This window comes from Syngnathus leptorhynchus, chromosome 2 (assembly GCF_054491065.1).
Source record: "Syngnathus leptorhynchus isolate UIUO chromosome 2, UIUO_Slep, whole genome shotgun sequence".
Taxonomy (NCBI): domain Eukaryota; kingdom Metazoa; phylum Chordata; class Actinopteri; order Syngnathiformes; family Syngnathidae; genus Syngnathus; species Syngnathus leptorhynchus.
The window spans coordinates 23,433,815-23,453,563 of NC_141196.1; the positions used below are offsets into that span (position 1 = coordinate 23,433,815).

The following is a 19,749-nucleotide window of genomic DNA, read 5'->3' on the forward strand; positions in this document are numbered from 1 at the left end:
ACTGTGACGTAATTTCGGTCAAAAAGAAGTAGCAGTACAAGGCAAAATGTCAGATCCCTGAGATGGACAGAAACAGGTGGAGTTTTCTGCTTAAATCATGTCCCACATCAGTCTCGTGGGGGTGCATAAAATATATTGTAAGGATTTTTTCTTTTTACTTGACTTCCCCTTTGAGTTGTATTCAACAAGATCTGTGACTGGCTTCAAACCTTTTTGTTTCTTATTATTTAAAATTTAACCTACTGTTACACGTTTATAAATTTCTGTTGAAGTTGCTTGTTTGGTTGAACGTTTTTAAAGCTAACATCACATTTATTCTTCCATTTTACTCATTCAGTTGTGGTCTATATAAAGTGGAACAGCGATGTTTTTGTCTGAATTCCTCATTTTGATAGCATCACAGGTCTCTCTTTTATACTTGTTCTGAGGTGCGGCTCCGAGCAAGATATCTCTTTAAATGCAAATGCGATAGTTCACACCCCAACCCCTCCAGGCCATGGGGTAGGCGCGTCTTCTCTGGTCGGACATCTTTGTAGTTTGTTACAGTTAGGTACAGTCATCTTGTGTTGTAGCACAATGTTTTTAATTGTTTGAATACATGTGCTGACACAGAGTAAGATGACACTGAACACGACAAATGTTTTTTTTTTACTGTTTTACTTTTTACTGTTTCAGTCTCATCTCTCAATCCCGCGTTACTACAATATGGATCTTAGCTAAGTGTAGTTCACAGGCTTGTTGAGGTTCTGATGCTGGGGTACAGTGTAACAATTGTGTAGAATAACACACCCAACAACGGAACATTTAGATTTTTTCACTTGTACTTTTGGCATATTGACTTTGAACTACAAAAGTCGCCGTGATTAATGGCGGATTTGCTAAATCGTTTGGCAACATCCATTACCTTGTTTGGTAGTCCCACCCCAAAGACTGACGTAACAGATAAAAATACGTAGAAAATGGAGAAAACTGAACGAAGTGAAAAATAGCACCCGAACAGATCATAAAAGTATCTCTGCAACACCTGGAGGGATAGATTACACTTTTCTACTATTTTGGAGACTCGAAGTGCACAATAAAACGAATATGAAAGCAAAAAAAGTGGATTTTCCATATGTCGTCCTAGGCAAAGAGTTAACATTCTTGTCACTCATCAATCCAAGGTACATTTTGACATCAGTGACAGGCTGAGACACTGGTATTGACCACAGCATGTTTACCTGGTGCATTGCAATAAGAAAGAGAGGACAGCAGAGGCTGAGTAAGCTTTATCAAGTACTCTGCGGTCTCAGTCATCATCACACTGTCATCTTGATTTGATGAAGTTACGAAAGACCTGCTGTGTTGCTTTCTGTTTGGTAGAAGACACTTGTCTTTTACAGCTGCTCCCAAACCTTGGCACACCACTGAGAAAAGACAAATGATGAGCGAAGGACAACATAAGGGGATAGTACGGTATACACATATTATCAAAAACTATACTTGAGGTACACAACTAGGTTTTATTTTATTGACTTAATTACACATCAATTTATTGGCTTCACTAGATTTCCTATTGCATTAAAGAGTGCTTGCTGTTAGGCTGTAGCGACATTCCACTTGTCAGATCTGATAATGTGTCTATTCTTAGTATGAATGTGTTCCCCAATCAACAAGAAGGATCATTAGCCTTAACCTCTTTAGAAAAGACACAGAGAAGGTGTTCTTTTCATCGATACTAAAAGAGACACGAGAACGTTCAGCAACTATGATTTACCACCCATAGTAAAAGGGAAAGTCAAATGTACGTAACCCCAAATGATTTACTTAGCATCAAAACTAATACGTAAATACCAAACCGTATAGATTCCCTCACTTTGGATTGCTAATGAAATCTAGCCTTTTGTCTTTTGTTGTGTGTCTGTGTATGGATGTGTGTGTTTGTTTGTTTTAGACACTAACCAGAGTCCCACTGAGCATGTGCTGCACTGACTAACATATTCACATTGAACTCCTCCAGCATGGCTTTGCACTCCTTTGAATGTATATCTGCAATAAAGAAAAATGTCATTTAGACACACTAAAAATGGCTTTTGAATACAAACTATTCTTGACACCTACTAAATAGAAATAACTTGATCAAATAAGAGCATAAATCACTCCAATGTTTGACCAAGAGATCTGAGAAGAGATTTGCAGAAGAGATCAATTTTTTGACCTATTACAGCTCTACTAATGAACTTGTCTCAATCCATTCACCTCAGACACAATAAATCAGAAAAGCAGAATCCATCTGGAGTTAATATGTTTTATAGTGTATATTTGGGCTTCAATTGATGATTTAATAAATGTCAAATCTGTTGATTATTTTGTCAATTACTTGATGAATCAGTTAGGAAATGTTTCAATTTCTACCCCCGATAAGGCCCTAGGCCGTTTTCTGTAAAACTATTGGCCTTGCCTCCTTCCTCCAGCTAATTTGCTCCGATCTGCCACACCTGGAGGCCGATTACCCCAGACCTTTTAAGATAAGGCCAGCAGTGCACTCATTTTCTTGTGCTTCAGTTTTGTTCCTGATACCTATTTTTCTTATTTTATTTGTATTAATTTTTTTGACAATAGATTTTTGGCTTGTTTTGCCTGCACTCTCCTGCTCAATATTTGTCTTGTTTTAGTAGCTGACCCATCCATTTTCTCTACGACTTATCCTCTCCATTTTCTCTATTTTGTGTCTAAAATCTTGGACCAAGAGTCCCAACATTTTGCAAATACTGTGCTTTGAGAGCTGAGAAGTAAAAGCGTTCCTTCGTAAAACAAACATTTGTTTTTTTCACCAGTAGTGGGAGCAATGCTTGAATACTCGCCCAATTGAAAATGACTCACAACAGCATTTTATTGTGAAGTGGTTTTATCAATAATTGCATAACCTGACAACTTTCAGGATGTTTGTAGCAGTTGACTATAATACACGTACCCTGCACAGTAGTTATCTTCTCACCTGTGGTTGAAACCTGTCTGAAAATTTGAAGAACTTGGAAGATCCTGTGATTGTCATGGAGATTGATGCTCCCTGTACTTTTTGCTCCATGTGGTACATGTATCTGGAGCAATAATGCTTTGCTAAAGCGAGCCCACAGCAGTGTACGGTACTCTCCAAACAGATCATCAAACAGCATTGACTGACCGAGGTCCAACCACTGAACGGAGCGAGGACGATAAGCACAGCCATCCTTATCTTTTTGACCATCTTCAACAGCCTTTTTGGGAATTGGCTGTCCAGAGCCTGAGCTATAAACAAAAAGGCAAAAACAAGACTTCTGTCAGGACATTAAGAAAATGTTGTGTAGGAGAAACATATTATATCCTATGACAATTAATCCTCATCACAATTTATTCTAGTCAAGAATGAAAATAGTCACAACATGAATGAAAGAAAACGGTTCATTACAGTGCACTAAGTGTGGTTCCATCCTATAACCAATGCTGCAGACCATTACTGTACCTCGACCCTTGTTGTCATCCTACATTTCACCTACATACCAAGGCAGCATTCTTTAACCCTCCTACAACATCTATGACAACATCCAGATTTGCATCAGCCTCGCCTCTGCTCCTTTTGGCAGGAGGATCCTGGAGGATCTTTCAGAGCAGGAACTTCTCCATTTCCATCAAAGCAGCAGTATACAAGGAACTGTCGTCCTCTATCAGCTCGTACACCTGAACGCCCGATATGGGGTACATACAAACCTGTAGAGGCCTTTCACATCTGATCCTGAGTATCATCGTGTTGTACCTGAACGTGTTCAATGAACAAAAGTTCATGAACTCGTTCATATATTGGATGAAAGTGAACTGAACGTAGTGCAATTTTGCTTTGTGAAAATTTTTTGTGAACATGCTCATTCTGGGACCTATAAATGATTTTGAATGGCAGTTCACTTTCGTTCAAGGATGCCAGGTTTCCTCTTCTTAGACTTCAAAATAAAATCACACTAAACACACTAAAAACGAGGCTTAAATAGGTGGGGGGGGGGATTCGGCAAGCCCGGCCACAAACAGTTGCACAGCGTGTCAGTCATCTAAACGTGACAAAGGTGCGATAACAGACACTCCATTTACTGAAAATTCATGTCGCACAACTCGCCTCCACTCGCCCTTTCTTGTCAAACAGTAACGATAAGATATCATCCTGTGAGAACATTCAGGAATTTTATAAATTGTAGTGCATAGAACCACAAATTACTTTTAATGAGATTGTTGGGTTTTTTTGTCGTTTTTGTAATTTATTTGAGCTTTGCACATTTACCTTTGCACTTTTATGTGTCAAATTTTAAACGTTTTCTGTTTTTTAAGGCAAACAAGTTAAGGAATAATACATTCACTAAAAATGGTTAAAGTTGGTTAAAGCAAATACAGTGGAGCCTTGGTTTTCGACCATAATCCGTTCCAGAAGGCTGTTCGAGAAGTAAACCGTTCGAATTCCGAATCATGTTTTCCCATTACAGATAATGGAAAAATTATTTTTTTTCCAAGTAAAACAAAACGCCTTTCTTAAGCATTTTTTCATTTGTGCATTTTTGTCCGATCGCGCAACTGCAGCGCACAGCCGAACGCGTAACCGTAGTGCGTCGCAGAAAGCGCAACTCGGCGCGCTGGTCGCATTATTGTGACAGAGTCGTCGCTGAAATTTAGAAAATATTTTTAAAGTCCTGATGTACTTTCCAAAATTAAAGTGGACCTCAGTGCACAGGGAGCTTAATTTTGTCCCGTCGCGCAACTGCAGCGCACCGTCGAACGTGCAACCATAGCGCGCCGCCGACCGCGCAACTGCACTGCGCTGGTCGCATTATTGTGACAGAGCGGTCGCTACAATTTAGAAAATATTTTTAAAGTCCTAATGGAACGATGGAGACTTGTGTGGTCGTCATGGATTGTCAATAATGATCACCATGTTCAAACATAAGGGTGTCCATGTGTGCACTTTGCAACAGGACACCCTAGGCCGCAGTTCGATGATCGACTTTGTAGTCGTGTCATCGGATTTGCGGCCGCATGTTTTGGACACTCTGGTGAAGAGAGGGGCGGCGCTGTCAACTGATCACCACCTGGTGGTGGGTTGGCTGCGATGGTGGGGGAAGATGCCGGTCCGACCTGGCAAACCCAAACGTACTGTGAGGATCTGCTGGGAAAGTCTGGCAGAATCCCCTGTCAGAGAGGGCTTTTTCCCACGTCCCTGAGGCAGCCGAGTGTGAAGCGGTCGGATGATGATCAGCACCTCCAAATCTGAGTCCATGGTCCTCAGTCGGAAAAGGGTGGAATGCCCTCTCAGGATCGGGGATGAGATCCTGCCCCGAGTGGAGGGGTTCATCTTGCGGTCCTGTTCATGAGTGGATGGATCGGTGCAGCGTCGGCTGTAATGCGGACTCTGTTCCGGTCCGTCGTGGTGAAGAGAGAGCTGAGCCAAAAGGCAAGGCTCTCAATTTACTGGTCGATCTATGCTCCTACCCTCACATATGGTCATGCCCGAAAGAACAAGACCCCGGATACAAGTGGCCGAAATGAGTTTCCTCCACAGGGTGTCCGGGCTCTCCCTTAGAGATAGGGCGAGAAGTTCAGTCATCCGTGAGAGACTCGGAGCAGTGCCGCTGCTCCTCCACAGGAGCCAGATGAGGTGTCTCAGGCATCTCGCCAGGATGCCTACTGGACGCCTCCCTGGGGAGGTGTTCTGGGCATGTCCCACCGGTATGACACCCCGTGGACAACCCAGGACGCCCTGGAGAGACTATGTCTATCAGCTGGCCTGGGAATGCCTTGGATGAGCTGGACAAAGTGGCTGGGGAGAGGGAAGTCTGGGACTCTATCCTAAAACTGCTCCTCTTGCGACCCCAACCCCGGGTAAGCGGAAGAAGATGGATTTATGGATGGATAGATGGATGGAATGGAAAATGATTGCAACATACTCTGTATTGAGCAGTGAAATTTTGGCAACACCAAATAATAGTTTGTCCTTAACTATATGGATTTTGAGATCGTCTGGAGCCAAAATGATTGAAATTGGATTAATTGAGCAGCCCTACGTGTTTGAAATTATTACCTGGGATTGACTGCTTGCCTGGTGGTTATGTCCAGTTCAACAATGTCTTGGTAAATTCGCTCCATACTGCAATCCCCGATTCTTTGGTTGGTATAAGCCTTCCCATTTGGTGGTAGCTCCTCTATTGTTACAGTGTGAGGAAATAGTTGTATAGCAGGCATCAAAGGATGTGATAGCTGTGGAGCGAGCAAGTCACCAGAGGAAACAAGCACATGAAATAGAAGCTCAACTTTGGACTGGTCCTGCTGGCAAAAGTCTGACAATGGGCTAGTTGACAAATGGTAGAAAATGGTGGGTTGATTTGAGTCCTGCAAATGTTGAAAGTTTCTTAAAGGGTTGTTATGGTCTACATCTGTCCATACTGTGCCATTGTTGGAGGTACATATTTGGCACTGAAAGAATAACTTCTTCCTGTGGTTATTTTTGATGAGGGAAAATGTGGCCTTTTCTGAATCCGAATTATGGTGATTATTTTCATTGTCAGTGTGTTCCAGGTGAAGTTTGGGGGTGTGAAGATGGCAGGTGTGAACAGAGGAGCAAGAGTTTAAGAACGTATCCTGTAACAGCTCCCAAGTTAACATTGAAGGGGATCTGGACAGTAAGATGGCAGAAATTCTCTGCTTAGCATGAGATTCACAAACACATTGCCGTGCAGTCCACAAATGGAGTTGATTGGCTGCCGTATTTGCTTGATGTGCTGCCATAATACTCAGCAGGTCTTTAACTGAGACAGCAGAAGGTTGATGTCTCAGACTGTTTGTCAGCGTGGTGTAACAAATTTGTTGTAATAATTCAGTCCTCAGATGGGTGGTGCCGTGCTGTATTCTCTGCTCATCCAGTGCCTTGTTATACAGCTCTGTGCAAGCTAAAACATCTGCCATAACTTCCCTTGGTGTGTGTTCTGAATCAGATTGCGCCATGGCAAACAGAACAGCATGGACATAACGTTCCATTACAACGAGCACTTGCAGGCCAAGCAAGTCAAGAGTTCGTCTAATTTCTTCCAGCAGCTTGTTCTGCTGGGCCAGGGCACGCCTGAGGTAGATGTCAGACTGGACCTTTGCAGAGAGACAAGACCAGTGGTTGAGATGAATGCGAAACTCCTGGCACAAGGAGACAAGATGCACCTTGGCTGATGAGCAGAGGTGTGGCATCTGCACAGGATAGAAGAAATGTTAAATGAAAATCAATTCAACATATTACATCAGAATCTACCTTATCAAATAGTGAATATTAAATCTTATAAACTACAAAGGCTATGCTCAGTGTTGATTATTCACTGCATTCCACCTAACAAACCTTTGTGACACTTCTGAGGAAGTAGCCGAAACATATAAGGCAGATAAATGATCTTCCGTCTGACGAAAAGAACCGTTTAAATAGTGAACTTAAGAAGACAGTATGAACCTTCACAAACCAAACTTTTGGGATACCTAGTGTCTGATTTACATTGATTGTATATGATAAAATGAATGTTGATTAATGTGATTCTAGAATTACACTGCTTTGTATAGAAAGATGTGTCCAATATTTTCATCCTTGTGTAGGAACTAAAGGAAGTAACTTATTGGAATTGAGACAAACGGGGCAGAGCAACCAAGTGCAGCACAACAAAGGCTTTATTAAATGTAGGGAGAGTGGAAGTAGATAGCTGAGTGGCAGGCCGGACTGGAGTGACTGGGAGGACGATTGGTGACCCACGCCTGGCTAGAAGGCATCTTCGTCCGGTAACTGGCCGTGGGAGGACAAGCAGGCCGGCAGAGAGAAAAGCACAGCAGGTGCAGAGCGCAGCGCGAAGCCGCGTTTAAGCGTGGTCGGGGGCAAGCAGTTGGTTAGGGCAGGCAGCGTTCAGAGCGGAGTCATGGGCAAGCAGTTGTTCAGGATGGGTGACGTTTAAAGCGTGGTCAGGTCCAGGCAGTTGGTCAGAATGGCGGGCGTTCAGGGCTAATCCCTCCCAATCAACGTAGTATTGGATGCATCTGCCACGACGACGGGACATGAGCAGGCTATGAACAGTGTACACAGGACCGGCTTGGATGAGCCAGGGAGGTAGAGGCAGGCACCAGCGGGCTTTTGCGGGTAGGCTTGAATCGTGAGACCTAGAAGGTGATATGGACCTTCATGGAGCGCCGAAGACCGAGACGGACAGCGGACGGGTTGTTCACCTTGTGGATGGGAAACGGACCCACAAACCATGGGGCTAGCTTGCGGGAGTCTACACGTAGCTGAAGGTCCTTTGCCAACAACCACACCGACCCGATAGGTCAAGTTGGTATGCAATGCTTGTTTGCGTTGCGTGAATAGCAGGCGATGGCTCAGAGGAGGATGGTCCGGGCGCTGGCTTGGTGACACTAACGAACAAACATGAGTGCTGACGGGCAGGCTGTGTCTTTCTCCTGCGAGGTGAAAAGCGTTGGCTAATACCCGAACACACAGTGGAACTGGGACATCTCTGTGGCAGAACCCGGGAGAAAATGATGGGCGGCACAAGGATGGAGCTTGCCGTCCTGGCTGCTTCACTGGGACAGCACGGCTCCCACCCCAACATCCGATGCGTCGACCTACACAACAAATTGCTGCTCAAGGTCGGGCATCCTGAGAATGGGGGCAGAGGTGAAACACTTCTTCAGCTCCCTGAACGCCTGAACGCTTGGGCCACCACTGAAAAGGTGAGGCAGAGTGAGGGCGTTGAGCGGCGCGACTACAGTGCTATAGCTGTGAATTAATTGCCGGTATAAGTCTGTGAAGCCACGGAACTGTTCGTCCAGGATGACAAGTGACTGCTTTCACTTTTTTTAGGTCCATCTTGACTACGCCCTCTCTGACAACGTAGCCTAGGAACTTTACAGACTTGCCGTGGAATTCGCACTGCACCGCCTTGACATAGAGACTTTTCCAACAGGCGGTGTAGCACTGCCTGGACATGGTTGATGTGCTCCGCGAGCATCCGGGAGAAGATCTGGATGTCATCGGGGTAAACGAACAAGAACTCATTCACCATGTTGTGAAGCACATTGTTGACCAATGCTTGAAACACGGCCGGAGCATTGGTGAGTCCAAACGGAAACACTGGATACTCAAAGTCTGCTTTATTGTCAATTTCTTCACATGTCAAGACACACAAAGAGATCGAAATTTCATTTCCTACTATTCCACGGTGACAAGACATATTGCATATTATCTCTCTCTCTCTCTCTCTCTCTCTCTCTCTCTCTCTCTCTCTCTCTCTCTCTCTCTCTCTCTCTCTCTCTCTATATATATATATATATATATATATATATATACAGTAATCCCTCCTACTTCGCGGGGGTTACGTTCCAGACCCACCCGCGAAATGGGAATTTCCGCGAAATAGAAACTAGATTTTTTTGAGCTATTCTTGGAAGATATTCTATTTTTATCGCTGACATCAACCAGCTCGCTGCTAGGGGACTTTCATATCAATGGACTGTGCGCTCCGCATTCATGCCTTAGCGACGAGACTAACAGTGTATTGCTATGTCCAGATGAAGGCCACCGCCGGTGGAGAGTGTTATATCTTTACTATTTTCTAGGTTCTGATGTAGCAAGCATGGTTCGGACAACGACGTGATGGATACTGCTTTATTCCTTTCATCACAGTCAGTTCACTGGCCGTACATCACAACACTGAACGTCCCCGAAGCTCCCCCTCCCACATCCGGGGTTTTCCCACTACGGAACATGAGTTAGTCCAAAATATACAACATCTAAATATACAACAGAGAGAACGCCCTGAAGTCACATGTGACGATAAAGTATACTGTACTGACTCTTTAATTTATTCATTTCAAAACAAGAAAACGACTTTTAAACATAAGCTATCATTATTAAAGGAAAATGAAGAAACTCAAGTGGCCGCGAAACCTCGTGAAATGATGAAATTTCTGCGATAAAATCATTAATTTATTTTTGAAAACCCGCGATACAGCGAAGCCGCGATAGTTGAAGCCGCGAAGTAGGAGGGATGACTGTATATATTATATTGGTCCACGGACAAACAAAACATTCAAGTAAACAACACAAAAAGTAAAAACAAGAAGGCACATAAAATGAATAAATAAGAGCAATGAATAAATCATAAATAAATAAATAAATAAATAAATATGAGGAGCAAAAATGGAGCAAGTGTGCATACAGCAGACAGTCAGAATATAGCGCAAAAGTACAGGAGGAGTAGTGCAAGGCAGCCAAAGTGGCCCAAAAGGCCAGGACGTTATGCAGCCGAGGGTAGAGAGAGTTCAGGATCCTAACAGCCTAGAGTATGAAACTGTTGGTGAGTCTGGTGGTGCAGGAGCGCAGGCTTCTGTACCTCTTCCCAGAGGGCAGTAGATCAAAGCGGGGTGACTCACATCACTCACAATCGTGGTCGCCTTGCGGGTGAGATGGGAGGTGTAAATGTCCTTCCGGGAGGGGAGTGAAGCACCAATAATCCTACCAGCTGTGTTCACTATGCGCTGCAGGGCCTTGATGTTGTATTCAGTGCAGCTACCACCCCACACAGCGATACAACTGGAGAGGACGCTTTCAATGGTGCCACGGTAGAATGTGGTCATGTTGGCTGGTGGAGCACTTGCTCGCCTGAGTTTCCGCAGGAAGTACAGGCTGCGCTGAGCTTTCTTCGCCAGTGATGCAGTGTTGGTGGTCCAGAAGAGGTCTTCACTGATGTGCACCCCCAGGAATCTGGGGGTGCATCTCACTCTCTCCACCACAGCACCGTCGATGGTCAGTGGCAGGTGTTGGGTGTGACCCTTCCGGAAGTCAACAACAATCTTCTTGGTCTTGCTGACGTTCAACAGGAGGTTGTGTTCCCTGCACCACGTGGCCAGAAGCTCGACCTCCGACCTGTATTGAGTCTTGTCGCCCTTGGTGATGAGACCCATGAGAGTAGTGTCGTCAACAAATTTCAGCACGCAGTTGTTGCTGTAGGTTGCAGTGCAGTCATGCGTCAGCAGGGAGAAGAGCAGCGGACTGAGCACGCAGCCTTGGGGGGCCCCCGTGCTCAGCGTGATGCTGCTTGAGATATTGTCGCCAACACGTACTACTTGAGGCCTCTGACAGAGGAAGTCCAGTAGCCAGTTGCAGAGGTAGGTACTGAGTCTCAGTTTGTCAAGTTTGCAGATGAGTCGCTGTAGTACAATGGTGTTGAATGCAGAACTGAAGTCCACAAACAGCAATCTCACATACGAGTCTTATTTTTCCAGGTGGGTGAGGGCTGAGTGGAGGGCAGAGCAAATAGCATCCTCAGAGGACCGTTTGGCTTGTTACGCAAACTGGAAGGGTTCAAGGGTGGGGGGGAAAATGGATCTGATGTGTGTCATGACAAGCCGCTCAAAGCACTTCAGGATGATGGGTGTCAGTGCCATGGGGCGGTAGTTATAGAAGCAGGATGGAGCAGTTTTCTTCGACACAGGTATGATGGTGGCAGCCTTGAAACAAAATGGGACGATGGCTTGCTGCAGGGAAATTTTAAAGATGTCTGTGAAGACACCCTTAAGGTACTCAGCACAGTCCTTCAGCGCTTGACCTGAGATGTTGTCTGGGCCCGCCGCCTTACGGGTGTTGATAGCAGCAAGTGTCCTCACGCTATCGGCAGAGAGGCACAGGGGCTGCTCATGTGGAGGGGGAGGGGTCTTCAGCGAGCAAGTGCTGTTCTGAGCGTCAAAGCGAGCAAAGAAGCGGTTCAGATCGTTGAGCAGAGGGATGTTGCCCTCACAGCTCTGCGGCGCGGGCTTGTAGTCCGTGATGGTCTGAATGCCTTGCCATAGGCTTAGTGCGTTCCTGCTGTCTTTGAAGGGGGCGGTAATCTTGCAAGTGAATGCCTTTTTCGCTTCCTTGATGCTCCGGGACAGGTTGGCCCTCGCTCGGGAGAACGGTGTTTAAATACACGCTGATAGCACGAGGTATGCCTCTGAGCAATGTGTGTCACTGCGGACAAGTGCGGGAAGCGCGGCAGCCAACCTGTCACGAACGACTCTTTATTTAGGGAATGAGAAAAGGGAGGCTGGAACGCGGGCAAGTTAGGCGTCTGACTAGCCGGTAAGCGACCTCACGTCGTGTATCGTGGTGGCAGACAGGGTTAAAGCAAGCTCGTAGTTGGAAAAGGCAGAAATTCGGGGCAAATAGAGTCCAGGCATCTCACTACAAAGCGGATCAGGCAAACGGGAATCAGGTAGAAGGTGTGTGTGTGTGTCAAAGCAGATGAAACAGCGAGGGCTGACCGGCGCACGGCGATGCCCTCATCAGCCCGTAACACTGGACACACGACAGCGATCAGCGCCGATTAGCACGCGCAGTTCCCATTGGCGACGTGCGCCCCCGAGGTCTAGCACGGAAGGCGTGTCAGCAGTGCGAGAACGGACGTGAAACAGCCGCGCTCAAAGGAAAAAAAAACACCAGCGCGGTGCAGAAGCAGTTAGGACAATGGCAATGAGCGCTGATAGCACTGGCCGTGCCTCTGAGCAATGAGCGTCACTGCATATGTGACTGAGGACAAGCACATGAGGCAGACAGCCGGCCACGTGTGAGGGAACATCACCAACTAGTGCAGGAGGATCCGGCTATAATAGTACGTCTTTGTTCTTTTATTTACTGTAACAGTACAATACATGCACAGAACAGTGTGGGAATGGTTGTTTAGGGAATGGGAAGGGTTTACCGTAAATTTTGGACTATAAGCCGCAACTTTTATCTCAAATTTTGAACCCTGCGGCTTATAGTCCGGTGTGGCTTATGTAGGTTTTTTTCCCCGTGATTTTTCTCATGACTAATACACTTATACACGCATAATAAAACTGTGGACAGCTGTTATACTGTTATGTTAATAAAAGTTATGCGTCCCTAAATAATCATCTCTTTCCTGGAAATCATCTTTGTGAATATTCACTTACAAATGGGAATTAAACATTAAAAACCTTACGTGATCATGTGGTGACTTTACATGCATATTCCAATCGGACACTGAGGAGGAAGATTTTGCTGGTTTCAGTGGACAGGAGGAAGACAAAGACGGCTCTCAGCTAACTGGTATGTTTTTTTTTTTACCTGCCTATTTCGTGCTGTTACTTCCGTGTTTTCAACAAAATGTTAATGTTATTAAAACTTTAACCCAGCTAGTGCTGTTGCTGTCGTGTTTACAATGAAATATTAATGCGATTAAAACTTTAGCCCCTCATGCTGTTACTTCCGTGTTTACAACGAAATGTTAATGTGATTAAAACTTTAAAAAGGCTTTTTGTGTACTGTCTTTCTTTGTAAATAACTCATGCGCACATGCGGCTTATAGTCTGGTGCGGCTTATATAAGTATAAAACCCCAAAAAATCACGGATTTTAGCTGGTGCGCCTTGTCGTCCGGTGCGGCTTATCGCCTGAAATTGACGGAATGTTGCGTAAAAGTATTGAGGAGGGTTTACAAAGCCTTAATATTGTGTATAGGACCACATTGCAACAGGACATTCATGCGCAACTGTGACTCACTATGGTTTTGCTATGCATGATGTTCCTCGGGTTAGTGCCGTGTGTTAATCCTGAAGGTGGACACTTGGCATTTCTTGGCAAGGTAAACCAAACTTCAAATGAACTTGCAATATACCCAAGCCCACTTGCAGCCAACAAGAAACACTGAACGTTGGAAATTTCAATACAGTCGTGTTTAAATTCCTAATAAATACATATACCGGATCTACTTCGCAGATTTTCATTTATTCAGAGTGGTTCTAGAAAGCATATACCACAATAAACGAGGGATCACTGTATATGTAAATAAAGCTGCCTTGCTTTGCCTTTTTGCGACTATATCTTTGTGAAAGCATACAGTTCCAATAATATGCTTATCTTAGTGGGGTTTGTCAAACTAAAACGTTAACATAATATAGTTGTTGTAATAACGCTCAATGTACATTTTGTACATACCAGGTTAGATGAGCGGTGTGACTTCAAGTGATCCTCAAGCAGGTGGCCCACTTTTGAGATGTACGCAGTAGTTAAATGAGCCCTCCTGGTGTACTCGTGGATGAAGAGCAGCAGTGATCTCTGCTCCAAGAGCTTCCACAGAGCTTGGTAATGCTTATTCAGGAAGGGTGAAGCGGGCACGAGGAGAACACTATCACCTAACACAGTGCTGCCCTTGACACAGATCTTGATCAGGATTAGGGGAGAAAACAAAGATTTAGTCCAAGTCAAAAAACAACCACATGACACCTGGCTTAAAACCACAAGGATGAGAATGGCAAATGTGAAAAAACACTGAAAAGTAGCCGGGAGTCTGGGGGGGGGGTCGATGTGTGTGTGTGTATATATATATATATATATATATATATATATATATATATATATATATATATATATATATATATGATTATGATTATGATTGTTGCGTGTTGTGCGGGATGTCCGTTGTTGAGCCAGGAAAGCAAAAGTGTGGAGTTTAGAGCTGGTTCTTTTATTGGCAAGATCTTGGGTTGTTTAATGGCGGTCAATACACAAGGCACGGCAGCAGATCAAACAACAACTTCTGTCTCCAGGTCAGCTTGTTTTATCTATCTATCTATCTATCTATCTATCTATCTATCTATCTATCTATCTATCTATCTATCTATCTATCTATCTATCTATCTATCTATCTATCTATCTATCTATCTATCTAATTATCTCTCTCTCTCTCTCTCTCTCTCTCTCTCTCTCTCTCTCTCTCTATATATATATATATATATATATATATATATATATAGAGAGAGAGAGAGAGAGAGAGAGAGAGAGTAATATATATATATATATATATATAATTTCAATTTATTTCATTGAACAATGAAATTGAAATGAAATAAATTGAAATTATATACACACACACACACACACACACACACACACACACACACACACACACACACACACACACACACACACACACACACACACACACACACACACACACACACACACACACACACACACACATCATTGAAGATTTATTCTTTCACGATATCATGACAATAGCCTAACATTAGCTTACATGTTATATCGTGTTACTTTCTAAACCCACATCCTAAAAAAACAAAAAAACAATGTGCCTTTGTGTTTTTTTTGTTTCAATGTGCTCCTTAATGTTTCTAGCGCCGCGACCTCCCTAGCTGATCATATCTTGACATAGATACAAAACCTTCTCCAGGACATCTACTTTACGAATATTTTCCGTCAGGCACTTGGTTACGGACTGTGTTCCGAGTTGTAGGATGACGCTGCTCTCGAGCCATGCCCAACTGAAGCAGTTCTTGATCCCGTTCGACTTGTCTATTTCCCTGGCACGATCCTCATCTATTTTCTCCAAAACTTCAGCCATGCTGACTAGGCCCTAGATCAGACATGGGCAAATTACGGCACGCGGGCCACATCCGGTCCACGGGGTCGTTTAATCCGGCCCGTCAAACCTGAATAAATTGTTTTATTAAACTTTTTTTTGGGATCATTTTCCCTGCAATGACTATGTTTCCCCAGTAGATGGGGAAGCACCCGCCCGCGCATTTACTCCCGGAAGCTGTGTCAGAAAGCTCAGTGCACACTCATAAGTGCGTGTACGGAGTGTGCCGGAGTACTTTTGCGGAGTGTGCCGGGTCCGTACTCAGTAGTACGGACCCGGCACACTCCGCGGTCTATTTCTATGAGTGCCGAATTTCGAGTGTGGGCTGTGATGTCAGCATTCTCATAATTCGCGCTGTGAGCTTTCAGATACAGTTTTACGCTAAAGCCCCCCACAAACCTTCCCCTGGAATCCTTCCATTAAAATGAGTGGCCCGAGGAAAAGAAAGGTGGACATTGAGTGCCGAGTGTTACAAAAAGAGTGGACAATTTGGCTCGACCTACGTGTGTGAGCAGACGTTCAGACACATGAAAGTCAACAGACAAAGCCCGTCACAGATCTATGTTAACGGACCGACACCTCGGCTCTATCCTAAGAATTACCACAACAAATTTTACTCCAGACTATGATGCACTAGCAAAAAGGTAGACCAATAATACTATTCCGACTGAAAATGAATGGGAGTTGCATTTTGAAAATAATTTGTACAAATTGCAGGGATTGAAACTAATGAACATTCTCATTTTCAAACAATGCAGGATACTCAAGGACATTGATGCACCACCGGTTTGCGACTAATCTTAACTTTTAAAGTTCTTAAGGCTGACTTAAAGGAAATGTTTCCAGTTTCCTCACCTCTGTCACCAAGTGTGAGTTAAAGCTCTGCTCTGTTTTTCAGATATCTGTCACCGTGTTGCCGTTTTGATTTCTTTATTACTTTATCTAGATGTATTCTTTCACTGATTCTTCAAGATGATGTATTTGGTCAGAATGTTTGATGTGATTTCACCTCATTAGATAAACATCTTTCATAAATCTGACCTGCAGGCGCTGAAGTGATGAGAATCACTGATCGTAGTTTTTTGGTGAAATATTTTTTTAATGCTGTTAATAAATGCATTTGTTTTCAAAAACCTTTTTTTGAATATCCATGCTTTACTACCTACTAAAGGCCAAAACATTTTCTGCAATGACCTTTACATGTCATTTATATTACTTCACACAAACACTGTATCCATCTGCTCATGGTTCGGCCCCTCGGTCAAAATTTGAATCGTTGAACTTTTGTTTTGTAAATAAAGAGCCGTTTACCAAACCCACGTCTCTGCTTGTACCGTAAGTTTCGGACTATTAGTAGCTCCGGAGTATAAGTCGCACCAGCCATAAAATGCACAATAAAGTGAAAAAAAACCCATATATAAGTCGCTCCAGAATATAAGTCACACTTTTAGGGCGAATGTATTTGTCAAAATCCAACACCGAAAACCAGCAACAACAGGCTAAACGATACGGTATCCTAACGTAACATATACACAAACGAGGAGCTGAGAACGGGCCTGACATAGCATTCAGTTATTCATGTAAGTATTACATAAATAACACGTTTATCAAACCATCTAAGTCACTCCAATTCATTAAATCCATCGATGTGCTTTATGTAAACAATGCTGACGTTGGACTATTTGTTTATTTGTTTGCATTTCTAATTATACCACAGATCCATATAACGATATATAAAGTATATTTCGAATAACTATCATATTACAACAACATTATCAAACCATCTGTGTCATTCCATATCATTAAATCCATCGATCGTCATCGTCTATTAGGTAAACAATGCCAAGTACGCTCGCCCTCTGATTCGTCATGATTTGCATTTCTAATTATTTTACAGACCCATATAACGATATATAAAGTATATTTAAAATAACTATCATATAGTAACAATATTATCAAACCATATGTGTTGCTCCAATTCATTAAATCTATCAATCGTGCTTTATGTAAATAATGCGGCCTATGTGCCGCATATGCTGACGTCGGACCCGTTGCAAATTGCATTTCTAATTATACCACAGACCCATATAACAATATATAAAGTATATTTCAAATAACTATCATATTAAAACAATATTATCAAACCATCTGTGTCACTCCAAATCATTAAATCCATCGATCAAATTCCTTGTTCTTTATGTCAACAACGCCGCGCGTGCGCTGCAGAGATCTAGTATATAACGATATTATAGCGTTAACAAAGTACCAGGAAAGACATAGGTTTGGTAAACGGCTCTTTATTTAACAAAACAAGAGTTCAACGAGCCAACAACTACTGAACTTCCAGCCACACAGGTGGAAGAGAGCTCCATAGAATAGAACCGGGCGTGCGTAAAAGCCATGTCCGTGCCCCATCCACCGTCCCCGGACAGCCACCCGGCCGAGCGCCGGCCCCCGACTTCCATCCACGGAGGTGAAAGACACCTCCATAGAATATGACCGGGCGTGCGTAAAAGCCATGTCCGAGCCCCATCCACCGTCCCTGGACAGCCACCCGGCCGAGCGACGGCCCCCGACTTCCATCCACGGAGGTGAAAAACAGCTCCGTAGAGTATGATCGGGCGTGCGTAAAAGCCATGTCCGAGCCCCATCCACCGTCCCCGGACAGCCACCCGCCCGAGCGCCGGCCCCTGACTTTCATCCACGAAAGTGAAAGAGAGCTCCCGTCGAGAAGGACCGGGCGTGCGTAAAAGCCATAATAGTTTTTCAAACTTTCTGTGTCACTCCAAATCATTAAATCCTTCAAACTCTTTGTCCTCCGTGTCACTTACAAACAAAGCCGTTAATGATAGTATGTGGGGCCCTTCGTCATCTTCGTCATCCCGTGATCAAATCCTTTGTCTCTTATGTAAACAACCCCCGCGCGGCACGGGTGACGTCACTTGCAGTTCAAATGACAGTAATCCCTTGCTACATCGCGGTTCGTTTTTCGCGGATTTTTGAATTTTGAAAATTTTTGAAAAAAATCACATATGTCGCTCCTGAGTATAAGTCGCCCCCCCACCCAAACTATGACAAAAACTGCGACTTATAGTCCGAAGAATACGTTACTTTGTTAACACTACAATATAGTTATATACTAGAATTTGCAATTTGCAATTGCGTGTGAAGGCGAAATGGTTGAATAATTTTTGGGGAAATGCTGCCGAATTATGTTGAAACGAGTTGAATTACCGTAATTTTCGGTATAATATAATATAATATTTTGGGTGGGGGGGGGGCGACTTTTACTCAAGAGCGATTTATATGTGATTTTTTTTCACAAATTTTTTAAATTAAAAAATCTGCGATGTAGTGAAACCGCGATGTAGCAAGGGATTACTGTCATTTGAACTGGAAGTGACGTCCCCCGTGCCGCGCGGCGGTTGTTTACATAAAGGGCAAAGGATTCGATCACGGGATGACGAAGATGATGAAGGGCCCCACGTACTACCGGCATCATTAGCGGCTTTGTTTGTAAGTGACACGGAGGACGAAGAGTTTGAAGGATTTAATGATTTGGAGTGACACAGAAGGTTTGAAGAACAATTATGGCTTTTACGCACGCCCGGTCCTATTCTATGGAGCACTCTTCCACCTCCGTGGATGGAAGTCGGGGGCCGGCGCTCGGCCGGGTGGCTGTCTGGGGACGGTGGATGGAGCTCGGACATGGCTTTTACGCACGGCCCGGTCATACTCTACGGAGCTTTCTTTCACCTCCGTGGCTGGAAGTTCAGTAGTTGTTGGCTCGTTGAACTCTTGTTTTGTTAAATAACGAGACGTTTACCAAACCCACGTATTTCCTAGTACTTTGTTAACGCTACTATATAGTTATATAGTAGATCTCTGCAGCGCACGCGCGGCGTTGTTGACATAAAAAACGAGGAATTTGATCAATGGATTTAATGATTTGGAGTGACACAGATGGTTTGATAATATTGTTTTAATATGATAGTTATTTGAAATATACTTTATATATCGTTATATGGGTCTGTGGAATAATAGAAATGCAACTTACAACGGGTCCGACGTGAGCCTATGCGGCGCATTCGCGGCATTGTTTACATAAAGCATGATCGATGGATTTAATTAATTGAAGTGACACAGATGGTTTGATAAACGTGTTATTTATGTAATACTTACTTGAATAACTCTGAATGTTACGTCAGGCCCGTTTTCAGCTCCTCGTTTGTGTATATGTCAATTTTGCATATCATATCGTTTAGCCTGTTGTTGCTGCTTCATGTCTGTTTTTGGTGTTG

At 43.8% G+C, this 19,749-nt stretch overlaps 1 protein-coding gene across 4 annotated transcripts in view; it reads right to left on the reverse strand.

Moving 5' to 3' along the window:
* Window positions 1–19,749, reverse strand: part of ccdc142 (coiled-coil domain containing 142) — an 86,393-nt gene that overhangs the window by 28,124 nt on the left and 38,520 nt on the right. For all 4 annotated transcript variants that reach the window (XM_085906671.1, XM_085906669.1, XM_085906668.1 and 1 more), the window contains 5 exons: window positions 14,005–14,229; window positions 6,074–7,227; window positions 2,978–3,267; window positions 1,942–2,028; window positions 1,221–1,406 (listed from right to left, as the gene is read on the reverse strand). In XM_085906671.1, coding sequence (XP_085762797.1) covers window positions 1,221–1,406; window positions 1,942–2,028; window positions 2,978–3,267; window positions 6,074–7,227; window positions 14,005–14,229 — 1,942 coding nt within the window. The remainder of the gene's footprint in view (window positions 1–1,220; window positions 1,407–1,941; window positions 2,029–2,977; window positions 3,268–6,073; window positions 7,228–14,004; window positions 14,230–19,749) is intronic.